This window comes from Triticum urartu, chromosome 6A (genome assembly GCF_056163025.1).
Source record: "Triticum urartu cultivar PI428250 chromosome 6A, HENAU_Tu73, whole genome shotgun sequence".
NCBI lineage: Eukaryota > Viridiplantae > Streptophyta > Magnoliopsida > Poales > Poaceae > Triticum > Triticum urartu.
The window spans coordinates 366,554,832-366,572,319 of NC_141878.1; the positions used below are offsets into that span (position 1 = coordinate 366,554,832).

The 17,488-nt window shown below is 41.9% G+C and overlaps 1 protein-coding gene across 2 annotated transcripts; it reads left to right on the forward strand.

Moving 5' to 3' along the window:
• The first annotated feature begins 4,649 nt into the window (after positions 1 to 4,649).
• LOC125513677 (S-adenosyl-L-methionine-dependent methyltransferases superfamily protein) lies at positions 4,650 to 16,081 on the forward strand. Of its 2 annotated transcripts, XM_048678843.2 has the most exons (9): positions 4,651 to 4,966; positions 7,328 to 7,389; positions 7,861 to 7,912; positions 8,428 to 8,542; positions 8,646 to 8,740; positions 10,684 to 10,790; positions 10,907 to 11,021; positions 15,568 to 15,612; positions 15,728 to 16,081. In XM_048678843.2, the coding sequence occupies exons 1-9, from the start codon at positions 4,754 to 4,756 to the stop codon at positions 15,794 to 15,796; spliced, it is 873 nt and encodes a 290-aa protein (XP_048534800.1). In that variant the 5' UTR covers positions 4,651 to 4,753; the 3' UTR covers positions 15,797 to 16,081. The 2 variants fall into 2 exon arrangements, with proteins under 2 accessions (XP_048534801.1, XP_048534800.1); XM_048678844.2 differs by lacking the exons at positions 7,328 to 7,389; positions 7,861 to 7,912 and having other exon boundaries at positions 4,650 to 4,966.
• Positions 16,082 to 17,488: the final 1,407 nt, after the last annotated feature.

Consider the following 17,488-nt stretch of genomic DNA (forward strand, 5'->3'; position numbering starts at 1 on the left):
CATGATAAATTAAAGTTCAATTAATCAAATTACTAAAGAACTCCCACCTAGATAGACATCCCTCTTAATCATCTAAGTGATCACGTGATCCAAATCAACTAGACCATGTCCGATCATCACGTGAGATGGAGTAGTTTTCAATGGTGAACACCACTATGTTGATAATATCTACTATATGATTCACGCTCAACCTTTCAGTCTCAGTGTTCCGAGGCCATATCTGCATATGCTAGACTCATCAAGTTTAACCCGAGTATTCCGCATGTTCAAAACTAGCTTGCACCCGTTGTATGTGGACGTAGAGCTTATCACAAACGATCATCACGTGGTGTCTCGGCACGACGAACTGTAGCAACGATGCATACTCAGGGAGAACACTTATGCCTTGAAATTTAGTGAGAGATCATTATACCTTGAAATTTAGTGAGAGATCATCTTATAATGCTACTGCCGAACTAAGCAAAATAAGATGCATAAATGATAAACATCACATGCAATCAATATAAGTGATATGATATGGCCATCATCATCTTGTGCCTTTGATCTCCATCTCCAAAGCACCGTCATGATCACCATCATCACCGGCTTGACACCTTGATCTCCATCGAAGCATCGTTGTCGTCTCGCCAACTATTGCTTCTATGACTATCGCTACCACTTAGTGATAAAGTAAATCAATTACATGGTGATTGCATTTCATACAATAAAGCGACAACCATATGGCTCCTGCCAGTTGCCGATAACTCCGTTACAAAACATAATCATCTCATACAATAAAATTTAGCATCATGCCTTAACCATATCACATCATAACATGCCCTGCAAAAACAAGTTAGACGTCCTCTACTTTGTTGTTGCAAGTTTTACGTGGCTGCTACGGGCCGAGCAAGAACCGTTCTTACCTACGCATCAAAAACCACAATGCGGTATAGTGATTGCTTTTTGATCTTCAGAAAGAACCCTATTCATTGAATCCGATTCAACTAAAGTTGGAGAAACTGACACCCACCAGCCACCTATGTGCGAAGCACGTCGGTAGAACCAGTCTCGCGTAAGCGTATGCGTAATGTCGGTCTGAGCTGCTTCATCCAACAATACCGCTGAATCAAGAATCAACTAGTGACGGCAAGCAATATGTATATACCCACGCCCACAACTCCTTTGTGTTCTACTCGTGCATATAACATCTACGCATAGACCTGGCTCGGATGCCACTGTTGGGGAACGCAGTAATTTCAAAATTTTCCTACGCACACGCAAGATCCATCTAGGTGATGCATAGCAACGAGAGGGGAGAGTGTTGTCCACGTACCCTGGTAGACCATAAGCGTAAGCGTTATGACAACGCGGTTGATGTAGTCGTACGTCTTTATGATCCGACCGATCCTAGCATCGAAGGTACGACACCTCCGCGATCTGCACATGTTCAGCTCGGTAACGTCCCACGACCTCTAGATCCAGCTGAGTGTCGGGGGAGAGCTTCGTCATCACGACGGCATGATGACGGTGATGATGAAGTTACCGTCGCAGGGCTTCGCCTAAGCACTACAACGATATGACCGAGGTGGAAATCTGTGGAGGGGGCACCGCACACGGCTAAGAGATCAACTTGTGTGTATATGGGGAGCCCCCCTCCCCCGTATATAAAGGAGTGGAGGAGGGGAGGGCAGGCCCTCTCTATGGCGCGCCCTAGGGGGAGTCCTACTCCCACCGGGAGTAGGATTCCCCCTTTCCCTAGTAGGAGTAGGAGAGAAGGAAGGGGGAGAGACAAGGAAGGAAGGAAGGGGGGCCAGCCCCACCCAATTCGAATTGGGCTAGGGGGCCCCTCCTCCTTGGTCTTCCTCTCCTCTATTCCACCAAGGCCCAATAAGGCCCATATACTCCCCGGGGGGTTCCGGTAACCCCCCAGTACTCCGGTAAATGCCTGAACTCACCCGAAACCATTCCGATGTCCAAACATAGGCTTCCAATATATCGATCTTTATGTCTCGGCCATTCCGAGACTCCTCGTCATGTCCGTGATCATATCCGGGACTCCGAACTACCCTCGGTACATCAAAACACATAAACTCATAATACCGATCGTCACCGAATGTTAAGCGTGCGGACCATACGGGTTCAAGAACTATGTAGACATGACCAAGACTCATCTCCTGTCAATAACCAATAGCAGAACCTGGATGCTCATATTGGTTCCTACATATTCTATGAAGATCTTTATCGGTCAAACCGCATAACAACATACGTTGTTCCCTTTATCATTGTTATGTTACTTGCCCGAGATTCGATCGTCGGTATCTCAATACCTAGTTCAATCTCATTACGGGCAAGTCTCTTTACTTGTTCCGTAATGCAACATCCCGTAACCAACTCATTAGTCACATTGCTTGCAAGCATACTGATGTGCATTACCGAGAGGGCCGAGAGATACCTCTCCGATACACGGAGTGACAAGTCCTAATCTCGATCTATGCCAACTCAACAAAACACCATCGGAGACACTTGTAGAGCATCTTTATAGTCACCCAATTACGTTTTGACGTTTGATAGCACACTAAGTGTTCCTCTGGTATTCGGGAGTTGCATAATCTCATAGTCATAGGAACATGTATAAGTTACGGAGAAAGCAATAGCAGTAAACTAAACGATCATCGTGCTAAGCTAATGGATGGGTCAAGTCAATCACATCATTCTCTAATGATGTGATCCCGTTTATCAAATGACAACTCTTTGTCCATGGCTAGGAAACTTAACCATCTTTGATCAACGAGCTAGTCAGGTAGAGGCATACTAGTGACACTCTGTTTGTCTATGTATTCACACATGTACTAAGTTTCCGGTTAATACAATTCTAGCATGAATAATAAACATTTATCATGATATAAGGAAATATAAATAACAACTTTATTATTGCCTTAGGACATATTTCCTTCAAGGGCGACTACTCCTCATGCATCCGCGACGACGACTCACCTGTATGGCAGCGGTGTGAGCCTCGCGCGTCCCAGACATGGTTTGTGTCTAGCTACTCTTTGCGCATTTAGCGTTGGACGTTGGGGGCCAAGGCGATGTAGCGGAGGGGGAGGCCGCCGGTGACCGAGGTGAGGTGTGAGTGGCGGGTAAGATGGGGGACGTGGTGGGCGGCGACGACGCTCGAGAGAGGAACGGGAGGTGGGGGTTGACCGGATCGAGCGTGATGTACGGGGGTTATGGGTGGGGCCTGGGCGAAGGGCACGAGCGTGGGGCGGACGGGGACGACAGAATTTTTGTCCGCCCCCAAAAATTGGTAAACCTACTTTTAGTTTAGGTTAGTTGTTATCTTAATGGTTAGATCTAAATGAGTGGGCTTGATCGTAGGGCTCTAATTGTTTTGTGTTGTTCTGTGTAGGTTAGGCTATGTGCACTTGGGAATGAATATGTTTGCTTGTTTAATAGTAGTAGAGATCAGTCATATTGGTTTACTAATCTCTCTCGTATTTTAGTCATTTTTATCGTAATTTTAACTCATAAATTATAAGTTATATATAACAAAAATAATATCATTGAAAACTACATTCAAATATGAATTCATCAATATAATATTTGGTGACATGTATTAACATTTTGCTAGTCAAGTATGTGGTCAAACTTTGACCCAAACATCGAGAGGAACTAATAAATCAGGACGGAGGTAGTACTCTATAGTGAGGAGTAATGTATGTATGATGTCATGCAACACTGCACTTAGACCGATCACATTGGGAGTAACTTCAAGATTAACATCGGGTCCAACTTAGCAAATTTGCCTATGTGCCAATGAGTTAATGAGGAGAAAGGTAAATTGAGTAACTTGGCTAGTTACTCATTCTATGAATAATATCACACATACCAACACAAAATGAGCCTATAACCTAATAAACAAAGCTTTGCATGACACTATACATATGTTACTACTCCCTCAGTCTAGATATATAAATGAGCTTACGAAAACAATATAATCCCAAAACACTTAGGTGTATAATTCATGTGGTCAGACCCATGAGATCGGATTGACCGCCGCCGCTTCAATAGGGACACGACGACTGAGAAGCCTAGCCAGGTCGGTTTGCGGTCAGGTGAGGTACCACTGGGTTGTAACACCACCAGTAGCCCCTGAACTGGTATTTGATCTAGCTTCTTCCTGGTCGGAGTCAATCTCTTGATGATATGGCATGTTTGCATGTTGAGATGAATAAGTTAGTGAGAACTTAAAGTATATAATAATATGGGATACTTGATGTTTATTAAAATATTAAACATTTATAGAACATAAAATGTGCATGATTGTATATACAAATTTAAACATCCATGTAATGCTTTGTACGGCTATTAGTATGTCAAAAATATATCTAAAAGGCTAAAAATATTTATAAATTTCTCTTAATAATGTATAAATGTGTAAAGAAAATTAAAAAATTCTTTCATAGAGAGTATAATTTTTTGGAGGGGCTTTTTTTAGGATTAAGCATAAGTTTTTGTGAAGAGCTTAAAGTATAACTTTTTTGTTCCCTCAAAAAAAAAGTATAACTTTTTTGTAATGCCTCGGTACAAGGACATGGGCTAATATCATGCACTTTGGGCCGTGCTATCCAGGGCGACGACAGGCGCATGTGTCGCTGGCCCGCTTCCGTGTAAGTGGGTGGCAAGTTTGCAACAGAAGAGCCGCACGAATTCCCCCAAACCCTGAAAAGGTCACGCCGCCGCTGCGACTCCGGCCGCCGGCCTCCCCTCCTATATGGAACCTCAGCAAGAGTCGACCGCCGGCGGCCGCAAGAGGCGGCGTAGAGGAGGAGTCGGGAAACGCCAGAAGGATTCTTCTTCCTCACAACAGGCACCTCCGCCTGCCCCTCCAGCGGATGCGGCCTCCCCCCTGGAGAAGCGGCGACGCAAGGCCGGCGAGGCCGCCGCAATACCCAAGGGGCGCAAGCCTACGAGCCTACTCGAAAAGGTAATTACTTTACAGGGGTAGAGACTCCTGGAGCTGCATGGGTAGAATACTAGAATGAGGAGTGTTGGTAGCTTGGTATTCGTTTCCTTTGCAAACTGGTGTGTTCGATGAGATGATTTGCTACATCTGTATGTACGCACCTCTTGGGATTTTTGACTTTTGAATACTTACTCATATGATTAAAACCCTGAAGATGAAAATACTAGAGCATACTGCTAGAATGCATGACAATTCATTTCATTTCATTAAAACAACTGTACACAATTATGATAAAAAATTTGCTGGAATTGTGATCATATGTGCCACTTTGCAAAAAAGTATATCTATATCTATACCACTATATAGTGTACCAATAACTTCAAAGTATTATCTGTTGATTTATTTTTATCCAATGGAGAAGTGGCAAATCCCATCATCGTTGGCCGTTGGATCTATTTCTCAGTTCGGTTGGATCATGCCATGCTGCATCTCTAGAATCTTTTACAAACCAACATGAGGAGACCAACATGTTTGCCCGCTCTTTGTGCGACTTCCCGCCTGCCCATTGCCATGCTTGGTCACTGCCGAAAGACGTAGACAACCAAAGGCATTGTCTATATCTAGTGCGCTTTGTAGAGAAGTAGAATAGAAGTCTACATAAAATTAATTGTATGCAAAAACTATATCTATACTACTATATAGTGTATCAGTTTTGAACTTTTGAATCACAAGACCAAGAAGCAATGTTAACCGTTGATTAAGTCCATCGGATGGTTGAAAATGCTGGGATTCACAGCTACAGTACCTGCTACATACTGTAAAAGTTGAGCTGCTTGTGGCTGTCACATCTGTGTGCGTACGTGTACCTGGCCTGGGCAGCCGCTCCGTCCATGGCACACGTGCTGGCAGCTGAGCCGTGAGCGTGGCAGTGTGTGCTCTGCATGCAACATGTGCACCAATCAAGCGCCATTGAGATAACTAGGAGGTGAAGTTTCGAGAGAGTTGCTTAGAACTGCATGTATTTAAAGATAGGGCTACACAAGAAGTTAAACTAATAATGCTTGGACCTTTGAGATTTATTTATTTTTTGAATTGAGTTGAAGTTCCGGTCGAGTTTGTTTAAGCTGGCTGTAGCGCAAGTACTAATTATAAGAATGCAAACTTTGAACGTGCTGTGCATGTACCCGCGTACTAGTAATTATGTACTCCCTCCATCCCAAAATAAGTGTATACACAAAAGTTCCTGAACTTTTGGGACGGAGGGAGTACTATCCAACTAAATATGTATGCATGTGTAACCGATTTAAAGCTGATATGTACATGCAGTGTATGGCAAAGAAACAAGTGTGTAAATTTCAGATGAAGTGTAAGATTAATTTATATGGGGATGGATAATTTTTTATATATAGGATGAGCAGAAAGATATTGCAGTATAATAACTACTGTAGGAACACACTTTAGTACTAACTAATACCGTCACATGCGTAGCATGTACCACTCACTAGTATAAGAAGTATACTTGTATTCCGAACTGAGTACAGTCTTTCTTTTGCCCGTGCACAAATGGTGTATTACACATATTTTAGCATGTTCTCTATCTCTAGTACGAAACATTCAGGAACTTTTGTGTATGCACATGTACTTAAACCCAGCAATGGGAGTTCATATTTGATGACGTGATCATTGTTCTGGATTTCCAGTAGAACCAGCAGGGGTGTGTCCTAATGTTGATAATGTCAACGCTTAAGCTAGAGATACTCACATGCTTGGCTGAATTTAATACACATCTCCATCACACAAAATGCACATTTGCTCTTAGGTCTTTTTTTCTAACAAATCCCACAATTTATGTGCGGTTTGGATAGCTGGAGTTGTTAAACATGATTGGCAGTAGCAAGTGAGGTATGCCAGATGACGTGAGGATGGGAGGCTGTTGCAGCAACAACGCCAAGGATAACGAAGCTGGTGAAGAAATTGTGAAGGTCTTATGGACTAGATTTCACTGATCTGCCAAGGGCCTAGAGTGCGCGACAGTGTCACTTGGGTGCGGGTGTTTAGCTCAAATGTTTACTGTGATTTGGACTGTTGGTAGATCTTTGTTTCCTTTCTTAGCCATTTGGTCATTCTAAGTGCTTCTTCAGCCTCCTAAACCCGTAATGAACTGGATTAAGCTCCGGTAACCATGAGCGCTGGTTTTGTTTTGCTGTATCCAACATCTATGATTTCTATTAATGATATAAATTGATGACAGTCCTTTTTCTCAAGGAAAAAAAAAGAAATTGGTATCTGTATATGATTGTGTTGGTCATACCTTCTTTTTATTTCTCTGACCTTTTCTCATGAGTTATTTGATTTTTTTTGTCTGGTGACGTCTATTTGTAGATGCGTGCAAGGTTATCTGGAGGTCATTTCAGAATGTTAAATGAGAAACTGTACACTTGCAGGTTCACATTCATTCCACAGAACACTTCTTTTTGTATAAGTTGATGTGTTGGTACTTGGTAGACCAGGACTCTTAACATTCTCTTACTGCACAGTATAGTTTTGGCCAATAATTAATCATAAGAACATGATAATACTTCAGTTTCATATTGTAAAACATATGGTATTGTGAGTTGTGATTAACTAGATCGGATATGGTACAGATATTTTCTAGATACTGATCATGAAAGGTGATAAAAAATGTATACAACAGTTGTTAACCTAAACACCTGAGAATATTCTTCATGCCTTGCCTGATCTGGCACTGCCAATTATCCCTCATGTCAACTGGTAGCCTGAATGATTGTTTTCTCATTAACCTAGGGGTGTGTATGCCTTTAACCTTGGAGTTGGAAATACTGGAACCTCCATAGAAACCAGAGCATCAACTTTTGCATGATACACGTCTTCTCATTTGTTCTTATATTTTCCAGTGGCCAGGATGCATTTGACTACTTTAAAAACGAGCCTGAGCTTTTTGACGTGGTATGTTACGTATTTATTTCTTCTACCATATTAATATTTTTATCTGCTAGCATATACTATTCTTCTTTCTAGCACATTAGTTTATAGCATTGACATGGAGTCAGTGTCAAGATAAGTATGTCAGCTCTAATCAATATAAGTATGTCTGCTCTAGTGGTAAAGCATCGGAGTATCTGGGCAGGGTTAGTTTTTGCATATGTGACACCCTGAAACCATAAATTTAGTGCTCATTGTTTGATTTCTCTGTGATTCAATCTTTTCTTTTTGACGGGTCTTGTGCTTCCATCTTGTTTGCACATTCTATCTGAAACCATGTATGAGCTTCTACATGGTTTGCTATTTCTTTCTTTTGAATATATAGTTTCTTGCTTGCACATTCTATCTGAAATAAATGTCTTGTAGTGATTGATATGCAGAAAGCTTCTTGCATATGTGAAGTCAGGATAATTGATCCTGAGAAAGCAACTCCATATTCACCTGATACGTGGTTGAAATTTCACTCTGTTCTCTTTTAGTATCATGCAGGATATCAAGAGCAGATGTCACATTGGCCGGAGCAGCCAGTTAATGTGATAATCAAGTGGTTGAAGAGTCATAACAAATCATGGACCGTTGCTGATTTTGGATGTGGTAAGAATGCTAAGAAGTTACTTTCTTGAATTTTGCAATCTCTTGCAATTTACCTCTCGTTATTTCCCTGCACAAGCATGAGATTACCATTGACATTGCGCAGGCAATGCAGCAGTTGCTAAAAACGTGAAGAACAAGGTCTTCTCCATCGATCTTGTTTCAGATGACCCTTCAGTGATTGCTTGTGATATGGCTCATGTAAGCACTAGCCGCATTTATTTTTGTGGCGTTTTACCTTGTTAGCTTTATGTTTTCGGTGGTTTAGGCTCTGCTCTTTTTTGTTAACTTTCATTTTAGCTGCAGAAACACGTTAGCAGTTATTCCCAGTTAGCTCCTCGGATTCCAAATTGTGATCTTCATGACTAGTGATAAGCATGAGAAAACACTGCGGAATATGGCAGAATGACTTTAGTGCGATATAATGAACATTGACAATATTCCTGTGCAAGAGCTTAGCATTTTTGGCTAGATTAGTTTCATAGCCACTTGCAGTTGCACATTTTATTTGGTATCATTTCATGTTTTACATGGTGGAATCCTCGTGCCGCAATCTCCCGGCCTCTCAAGCCATCTTTCCCTGACCCTGCTAATACCCCCACCCTCCATCCGATGACCTTGGTAGCCATTGGCCACAGAAGGGGGGCTTTCTCTTTTAGCTTGCCCCCTCACCTCTCTTTGGTAACATGGTGGTTATTGTAGTTGTATCCTTCTCTTTTTTTTTTGTTCTGGGTGCGCTTCAGTTGTTTCTTTGAAATGAGGTCTGCCGTGGCTGAGACTGTACATTTGGAGAGGAGTTGTACCTAAGTAAAGCTGATGAGATAGTATTGGTGCTTCGTGAACTGGAGTGCTCAATTTTTTTGTGAATTATTTCTGTGCATCACTCTTTGCAGTTCTTGGTGATGCAATCTGTGGTCTGTCTCTCAATTGCAAGCTGCTAATTGTAATGTTAGATCATGCTACATATGTGGAATGGTTCTCCTTCATTTCAATCTTTGTACTACACAAGTAGTAACCAGCATGTGTGGCTCACAATCGAATGCAGTTTCCCCGTTAGGGGAATGGGGTTTTGTAAAAGTTTTTTTTTCATGATGGATCTTTCAACACTAAAATTTCCTGATATTAGTATGGTATTCTTGTTTTTGAAACAGAAGTTGCTATCACCAATATTCAATACATTGGTGCATTGTTTAAAGGGTTTTTATTATTTATGCCACCGGTTGTGTCCCACTACTCAGTTTTGCCACTAGGAACTTCAACTGCTCAAAAATGACATCGCTTCGTTAGAAACATGCTCAAAAATGCCACTAGACACCATTATTGTGATCTCAAATATCTTTTTCCATGTTATAATGACATAAATACCTACGAATCAACATGCGAGCTCTTTCTCTATCTCACTACAATAAAGTGTGGGGCCCACTTGTTCCCAACAGCGTTCTTTTTCCCCTGTAAAATTATTCGCTTGGTTACTCCTGGCAAGTGGGGCCACACTAATCATTGTGAGATAGAGAGAACTGACATGTGGGCCTAGACTTACTTTTGTCATATAACATGGTCAATGTGTTTGACGTGAAAATAACAATGTCTAATGGCATTTTGAGCAAACATCTACCAGAATTATGGCATTTTTGAGATATCTAAGGGCATTTTTGAGTAAGCATCTCACGAATCGATGGCATTTTTGAGTAGCTGTAATTTCTAATGGCAAAACTGAGTAGTGGGACACAACTAGTGGCATGAATGATAAATACCCTTGTTTAAATTTAAAGTGGACCAATGTAGTTTATACTGGAGGCGTATTAGTTGACAACAATAGGTTCATCTCCTCCTTAGTATTTCACGGCATCATCCTTTAGGAATTATTTACTCGCTTAAATTGAGATGTTGGTAAACTAAATCATCAGCAATACCATTCACTATGATGGTTTGTTGCTGTTCTCCTGATTAGACTTTATCATGTATATTCCTTTGACATTTTTTTTCCTTTTGGATTTCCAATCTTATGCAGTCCTCCCTTTGAAAATAAAAAGAAGTACTAGTCCTCAGTGTGTTTAGAACCAAGCGTTTAATATAAACATGGAAATGTCTCTTTTGGTACCCGAGTTGTTACTTCAACTAAATGTGTAGTCATTTATGCACAGACCCCATTGGAGCCATCCTCTGTAGATGTGGCGATATTTTGTCTTTCTTTGATGGGAACCAACTTTCCGAGTTATCTACAGGAAGCTAACAGAGTCCTCAAGCCAAGGTTTGCTCAATGATTAGCTGCTACACTTTTACAGCGAATGGTCTTTGGCTCACTTTTTAGTGTTTACACATTTGTTTAAGCACTGGGTCTGTCCTTTTACGCATTTGTTTAAGCAGTGGTTGGCTTCTTATTGCGGAAGTGAGGAGTAGGCTAGACCCAAATACCGGAGGTGCTGATCCTGATAAGTTCTCCGAAGCCATCAGCCAGCTTGGCTTTAACCTTATTTCGAAGGTTTGTATTTACTATTTCAAAGAATTCCTAGAAAGATTTTCACATGATACAGTGCTCGGCTACTTGCTAGCTTCTTTGTGTACCCAGCTAGCTTTTTTTTCTTCCCGAAAAGGTCCCTGGATTATATTGAAGTTTCACCTGCAGTAGAAAGCACAACAACAGTTAAGGAAATTATAACCAGATCCTTTGACCAGCCAGCTACTCCCTCCGTTCCAAAATAGATGACCCAACTTTGTACTAACTTAGTACAAAGTTGGGTCATCTATTTTGGAACGGAGGGAGTAGCTTTATTGACATTATTCGAAACTCTAATGTCTAAAGAGAGAAGTGCATATTTCAACCTTGAAGTCTAGGGGTAGTTTAATTTACAACCCCGAACTCCAAAACCGGTTAGGAGACAACCTCAAACTTTCAATACCGGCTAAATTATACCCCTCAAATGATTGGCAGGTTTGATGATGAAATGGTAACTTAAATACTACCCATGATTTTCTTGTGTTTATGAAACTAATCTTCTTAGAAATAATTCTAAGCCTCCCATCTTGCATCAAGATGCCCTTTGTACTTTGGAGAACACATCTCTAATAATTTACTCATGTCGTTCTCCACCCCATGTATCTCCAAGATTATTTTCTTCCATTTTGTAATCCAAGAAAAAAATCCGTGAATAAATGTCCTGTCCATCTATAAAATTTTCTTGACAACATGTGCCATGTTTGTTCAATCTTCTTTTCACAAAATGTGCCATGCATGGTTGCCCACTCTGGTCATTCACATGACATGTGTCATCGTTGCTCTTTTGTAGTACTCCCTCTGTAAAGTAATATAAGAGCATTTAGATCACTAAAGTAGTGATCTAAATGCTCTTATATTATGTAACACAGGGAGTATATAATTCTGACATTTGCCAAATTGATGAAGAAGTACTAAGAAATGAATTAATATCACTACATTTGATCCATGAATGGTTATTTAATAGCAGGTGATACCTAATACCGCATGCCTATACCTAATCCCGATCTTGACAAACTCATCATATGAAACCACAAAAGAAAACCCATTCAATCAATTACACATAAGACAGACTTCTGAAGTATTTAATAGCAACAAAAGAAAACTGTACATTAACTTTGCATGAGCCATGACTTCAGTACGCGCAAATTCCAGTGAAATCAATCATCCAATCCACTATTGTCTGCATAATGGTTATACACAAAAGTGAAAGAAATAATGTCAACTTAATCTTTTAGTAACTCTAGTATGAATGGAGAAGCATGAAGATATTTTACTGACCTTGATGCCTAGTAGAAGGGGAAAAAACAGAGCACAGAGACTTACCAATGGCTAGTTGTCACCAGTACTGGTTGTCACGATGTATTTTTTTTCCAGATTACCATAAGTTACATACGATAAATATGCCATCTCTGAATTTATTGGACTCACATCGCTGACAATCTTCTAAAAAGCATGAGACCGAGCAAGGAGCTATCAATTTTCCTTCACCAATATGATGGACCTCTCAAATGGGGCTGGCAACTTCAAAAAAATAAAAATAAAAAATGGGGCTGGTTGCAACCAGCAAAGATCCTACATCTTGTCACCTCAGGTTCAGAATATTAGCTTCAGCATAACAACAACTTCAAGATTTGCAGTACTACTATCTACGCTACTTTTGTGCCTTTTCATATATAAGTAACAACATCTAAAAGATCATCAGTACACACCTTTACAGTAAGGCAAAGTGAGATAATAAGTATCTACATGATAATAGGGAGATCAGTTTTATACCGGACTGCTTGTGAATGTACTTGATTAATCACATTGACTTGGTTTTTCCATATGGACAATACTCTGCACTTCCCTTCATTCTGAGAACAAATGCACAGGTAGACGATCTACGCCTCTTAAATTGCTAATTAGCTGAAAACGCGAGTCTGATCAGATCTATGTTCAGAATATCGGTAACTTGTACCTGCTCGATTGGGTGAGGAGTAGGGATTAATCGGGGAATTGGCCTATTAACTGAATTTATCGGTAACCCATTTATCGGTAGGTTAATTAGGGCCATATCTGTATATCTTAGCTACATAGGAACATGCAATGTACTAAATGCCTAAATATGCTATTGTGCTGCTGCTGCTGGTGGTGGTCTCGGAGAGAGGGAGGGGGAGGGGGCGGCTACCTGGAGCCGTGCTGCTGCTGCTGGTCACGGAGAGAGGGAGGGGGCGGCAACCTTGAGCCGTGCTGCTGCTGCTGGTCTCGGAGAGAGGGGGGGGGGGGGGGTGGCGGTGCTGCTGCTGTTCTCGGAGAGAGGGAGGGGGTGGCGGTGCTGCTACTGCTGGTCTCGGAGAGAGGGAGGGGGCGGCGAGCTTGAGCAGGAGGAAGCTTGGAGAGGGGCGGCAGCGGCGGCTTCTCCAGCCTCCTCCAACGAGGAAACGGGAACGAGGGAATGAGGGAGGGGAGAGAGAGAGGGAACGGGCTGTGACCTAACACACCCAGATCTGGAAAAAGGAGGGAATGGGCCAAAAAAATTGGGCCCAAGTTTCTCTCTCCAGTTAATCAGGCCAGTGGGATAAATCGGCCTTTTAGAGGATAAATCGGCCTGACAACCAGTTAATCGGCTTGACCAGTTAACGCCAAGGATAAGCTGTTATCGCATCCGTGACCTACGGAATCAGGATAAACTGGCCGATTAACTTAAATATCGGCTGATATTTTTAACAGTGGATCAGATTCAGATCACACAACCGAACAGAAAAATACATCAGATCAACATGATAGCACATGGAGAGGGGGGGGGGGGGGGGGGTTAGTGGCGGCTGGCGCGTGGCAAGGGCATGTAATTGGCCAAACTTCACGCAATGAGAGATCCACTGGCCATGGTCGTCGCTTGAGCCTTCGTTGGTTCCCGGCGGAGCAGATGCAGCATGTGGAAGGCTGAGAATCCGCGGGGACGGCGTCGGCCGACACGTGCCTGATGTCGACCACGGAAGGGCACCGAGCATGACAGATAGAGTGAGAGCCGAACAGGAAGACCACCGCTGCCGCTCTTGCTTGCCATTCTCCGCACCAAGGAGATCAAAGGATCTGGTTGGAGGATGTCGAGGACGCGAAGCTAGTGGCGCAGTTGTCCGCGCCGCCGCACAGATGGACGGCGAGTAACACAGGGGAACATGAGGCGTCCCCGACGGCCGGTGGTGTAGGGGGCGGCTTCCTGACGGCCGGCTGTAGGAGCATGCGCCGTCCCCGATGGCCGGCCAGGAGGTGTAGGAGGAGGCGCCATCCCCGACAGCCGGCCAGGCGGTGTTGCCGCCGACGGCCAAGGCGAGGCGATGGGGAGACACGGAGATGTGACGAGCGTCCTTCAAGGTGCGACGGCTCGAGGCGATGGGGGCGGCGTCGTGAAGGTGCGGCGGCTCGAGGCGATTGGGGGCGGAGCGATGGTGCGACAGTTCCTTTCCTTTATTTCTTTTTTGACGTCGGCAGTTCCTTTCCTTTCGTGCCAAAGGAAGGGAATCATCAGGAAGGGAAAGAATTGTTTAGCGCTAAACGTGTTTAGTCGCTCACCATTAGGACAATAAGAACTGTTGGATTAACATGAATGAATGGCCGAGATCTGTTGGATCTGCCCCGTTGGATCCTTTTTATATTGGTACAGATTTGTGTTGAAAATTAACTTGATATGAAAAAGACAAAATTGTCGCATGTGTGCTGTTTGTGTTTAAAACTTTAAAGAACATAGACCAACCTAGTTTCTTATCATGCTGAAATAACTGGAGTGAAAGATCATTCCAAAGGCTTGCATATCCTTGAAAATTGAATTATCACCTGCTCATACTGAACTCTGGTTTTCTGTATATTAAGGTACACAAGCTGTAGTATTTGGAGTGGCAATGTTGCTTAGTGCATTACTGAATAATGGACAATAAGAGATATGGATGTCACCGCTTTAATTATGCACCCTTAGGACATGCTTCAGAAACTAATCTGTTCTTTGAGCCGAGTGTGGATCTAGTACGCGGTTATGGGTTTGAAATGTTCCCATTGATGCATCTTTTCCTGTGTTCCATGTTTGAAAGTCCACATGACGGGTTCTCGTTTTTGGTTGGACTTTGGATCCTTTTGACATACCGGTGTAGTGATGTACATATATAGTTAGTTTTTGTATTGACATAATGACATGACCATACATAAATCTCTATATACTACTTAAAAAGAACATAAGGTTCTCATTTCACCTTTCTTCCCATCACCCCTTCGTCCAACCTTCCATGTATATGATAATCAATCACCTTAATTTACTCCTTCTGAACCAATTCCACTTTAATTTACTTACCAAATTTCTAATCAAAATATAAGACAATTCACGGGCAGAATTTGATGAACATTTATTTACACAATCGCATTATTATTGACAGGTAGTAAATCAGAAGCTAACGTACTAGAATATTTATACCCCGTTGCAACGCATGGGCATTGTTCTAGTTATATGAAAAGAGAAAATCACTCCGGTACTTGTCAGTTGCTAATTGGTTCCTTTCTGCAGGATGAGAAGAACAAAATGTTTGTCCTGTTTTATTTCAGGAAAAAGGTTGGTCACCCTGTTTCCTACCTCCGCCTGAGTGACAATTAACAATTACATCGTTGACATAGTCAAAATATATTTTAACACTGAACTGATGTTGCGGTTTGATTTCTCTCCACAGGAAAAGAGCAAGGTGGCGAAAAACATTGAATGGCCGCAGTTGAAACCTTGCTTGTACAAGCGGCGATGATCTCAACCCCCACTATGGTCGCTCCAGACCTCTTCCAGAGTGTGGTTAAATTAATCGATGTCTTGTGCTAAAGTAGTCATCCTTTTCTGCTCCTATTTCCTTTACCTTTGGGCAGCTGTATGTTGAAAGAATCAGACCACACCAGATATGACCTAGTAAGCGCTGTAACTCGAGGCAGTTTAGAAGTGTATTATCATACAGTTCTGAATCTGCTTCTTATCTTCTTTCCTGGGCCTTGTAAACGAGTGGAGGATAAGATCAACAAAGGGCATGATTTCTGTGTTATTTATTATATTTGGTACTCCCTCTCTAAAGAAATGGAAGATTGTTTAGATCACCACATCACTACTTTATAGTGATCTAAACGATCTTATATTTCTTTGTGGAGGTAGTACTTTCTCAGCTCACAACGAGGCCATCCTTCTAGCTAGAATATCTACGCTAGTACTGGATTTCTCTTGCCTTTTTGATTGGGGTTATTGGAGTGACCCGTCGCTGCCACTTGTGGATTTGGATGGCGACCGATTTGTCTGCATGCCTGCCACTTCCTGGTGGAAAATTGGCTTCCTTTTTTCCTGGGTTGAATTCGCCTCTCCCCGCGAAAAAAGAACGAAAAATAGTTCACCTCTATTTTCCTCATGTGGCTGAGCACGAGCCTGTCACGACCGGTTTATACAGTATTCACTCCGTCTCATAATGTAAGAACGTTTTTGACTAGCTCCGTCTCATAATATAATAATGTTTTTGACATTAGTTTAGTGTTAAAAACATTCTTATATTATGGGACGGAGGAAGTAGCTTCTAGCAAATGATGATGGAGGTATGTGGATTTCCTACAACATACTGAACTTGCTTGATATGATGTGGTCTCCAGTTAGAGTCCACGCAAATGTGTTTTTGTCTTGTATGAAACCATCGCTGAAGCACTAGTGGCATGTGAATGTGATCAATAATGTATAGTTTCGCAACTAAGATGCGTTTTGCTCTTGCACAGTTGAGAAGAACTGTTTCTGCGTGCACTTCTGTCAAAATTTCTATATTTTTCTGTTGCGTATTTTTCTTCTACACGTGCGATCCGATCCAAACAGGCCCTTAAATGCTCGAGCGATATTGTCAATTGTTATGAAAACGATACTCCCGTTTTGACCTTTATTTGTTTATTATTATACCATTGGCAGGATATAGGAGTAAGAAAATGCACACACGCACAAAATAGCGCAGTACTCCACGGGTGACTCCCTAATTCCAAGATCCAAGTAGACAGATACTTAAATATTTCCTGTACGTATTCTCTTGCCAAGTATAGGATTTACTTTATGTACATGCAGTGGTTAATGCCCGCTAATGGAGGATCGCGTTAGATCTGACAGGTGCCCCTTCCGAGAGGGAGAGACACAGCAGTGTGCTGTCACACGGCTGTAAAAAAGAAACGGTAGACTCTATACACAGTAGTATTCCCTCCGTCCGAAAATACTTTCATCAAAATGAATAAAAAGACATCTATGTAAAATTAAAAATACATCTAGATACATTCCTTTCTATCCATTTTGATGACAAGTATTTTCGGATGAAGGGAGTACTACATACTACTTCATCCGTTCAAAAATACTTGTCAATAAAGTGAACAAAAAAGATGTATATAGAACTAAAATACATCTAGATACATCTTCTTTTATTTATTTTAATGACAAG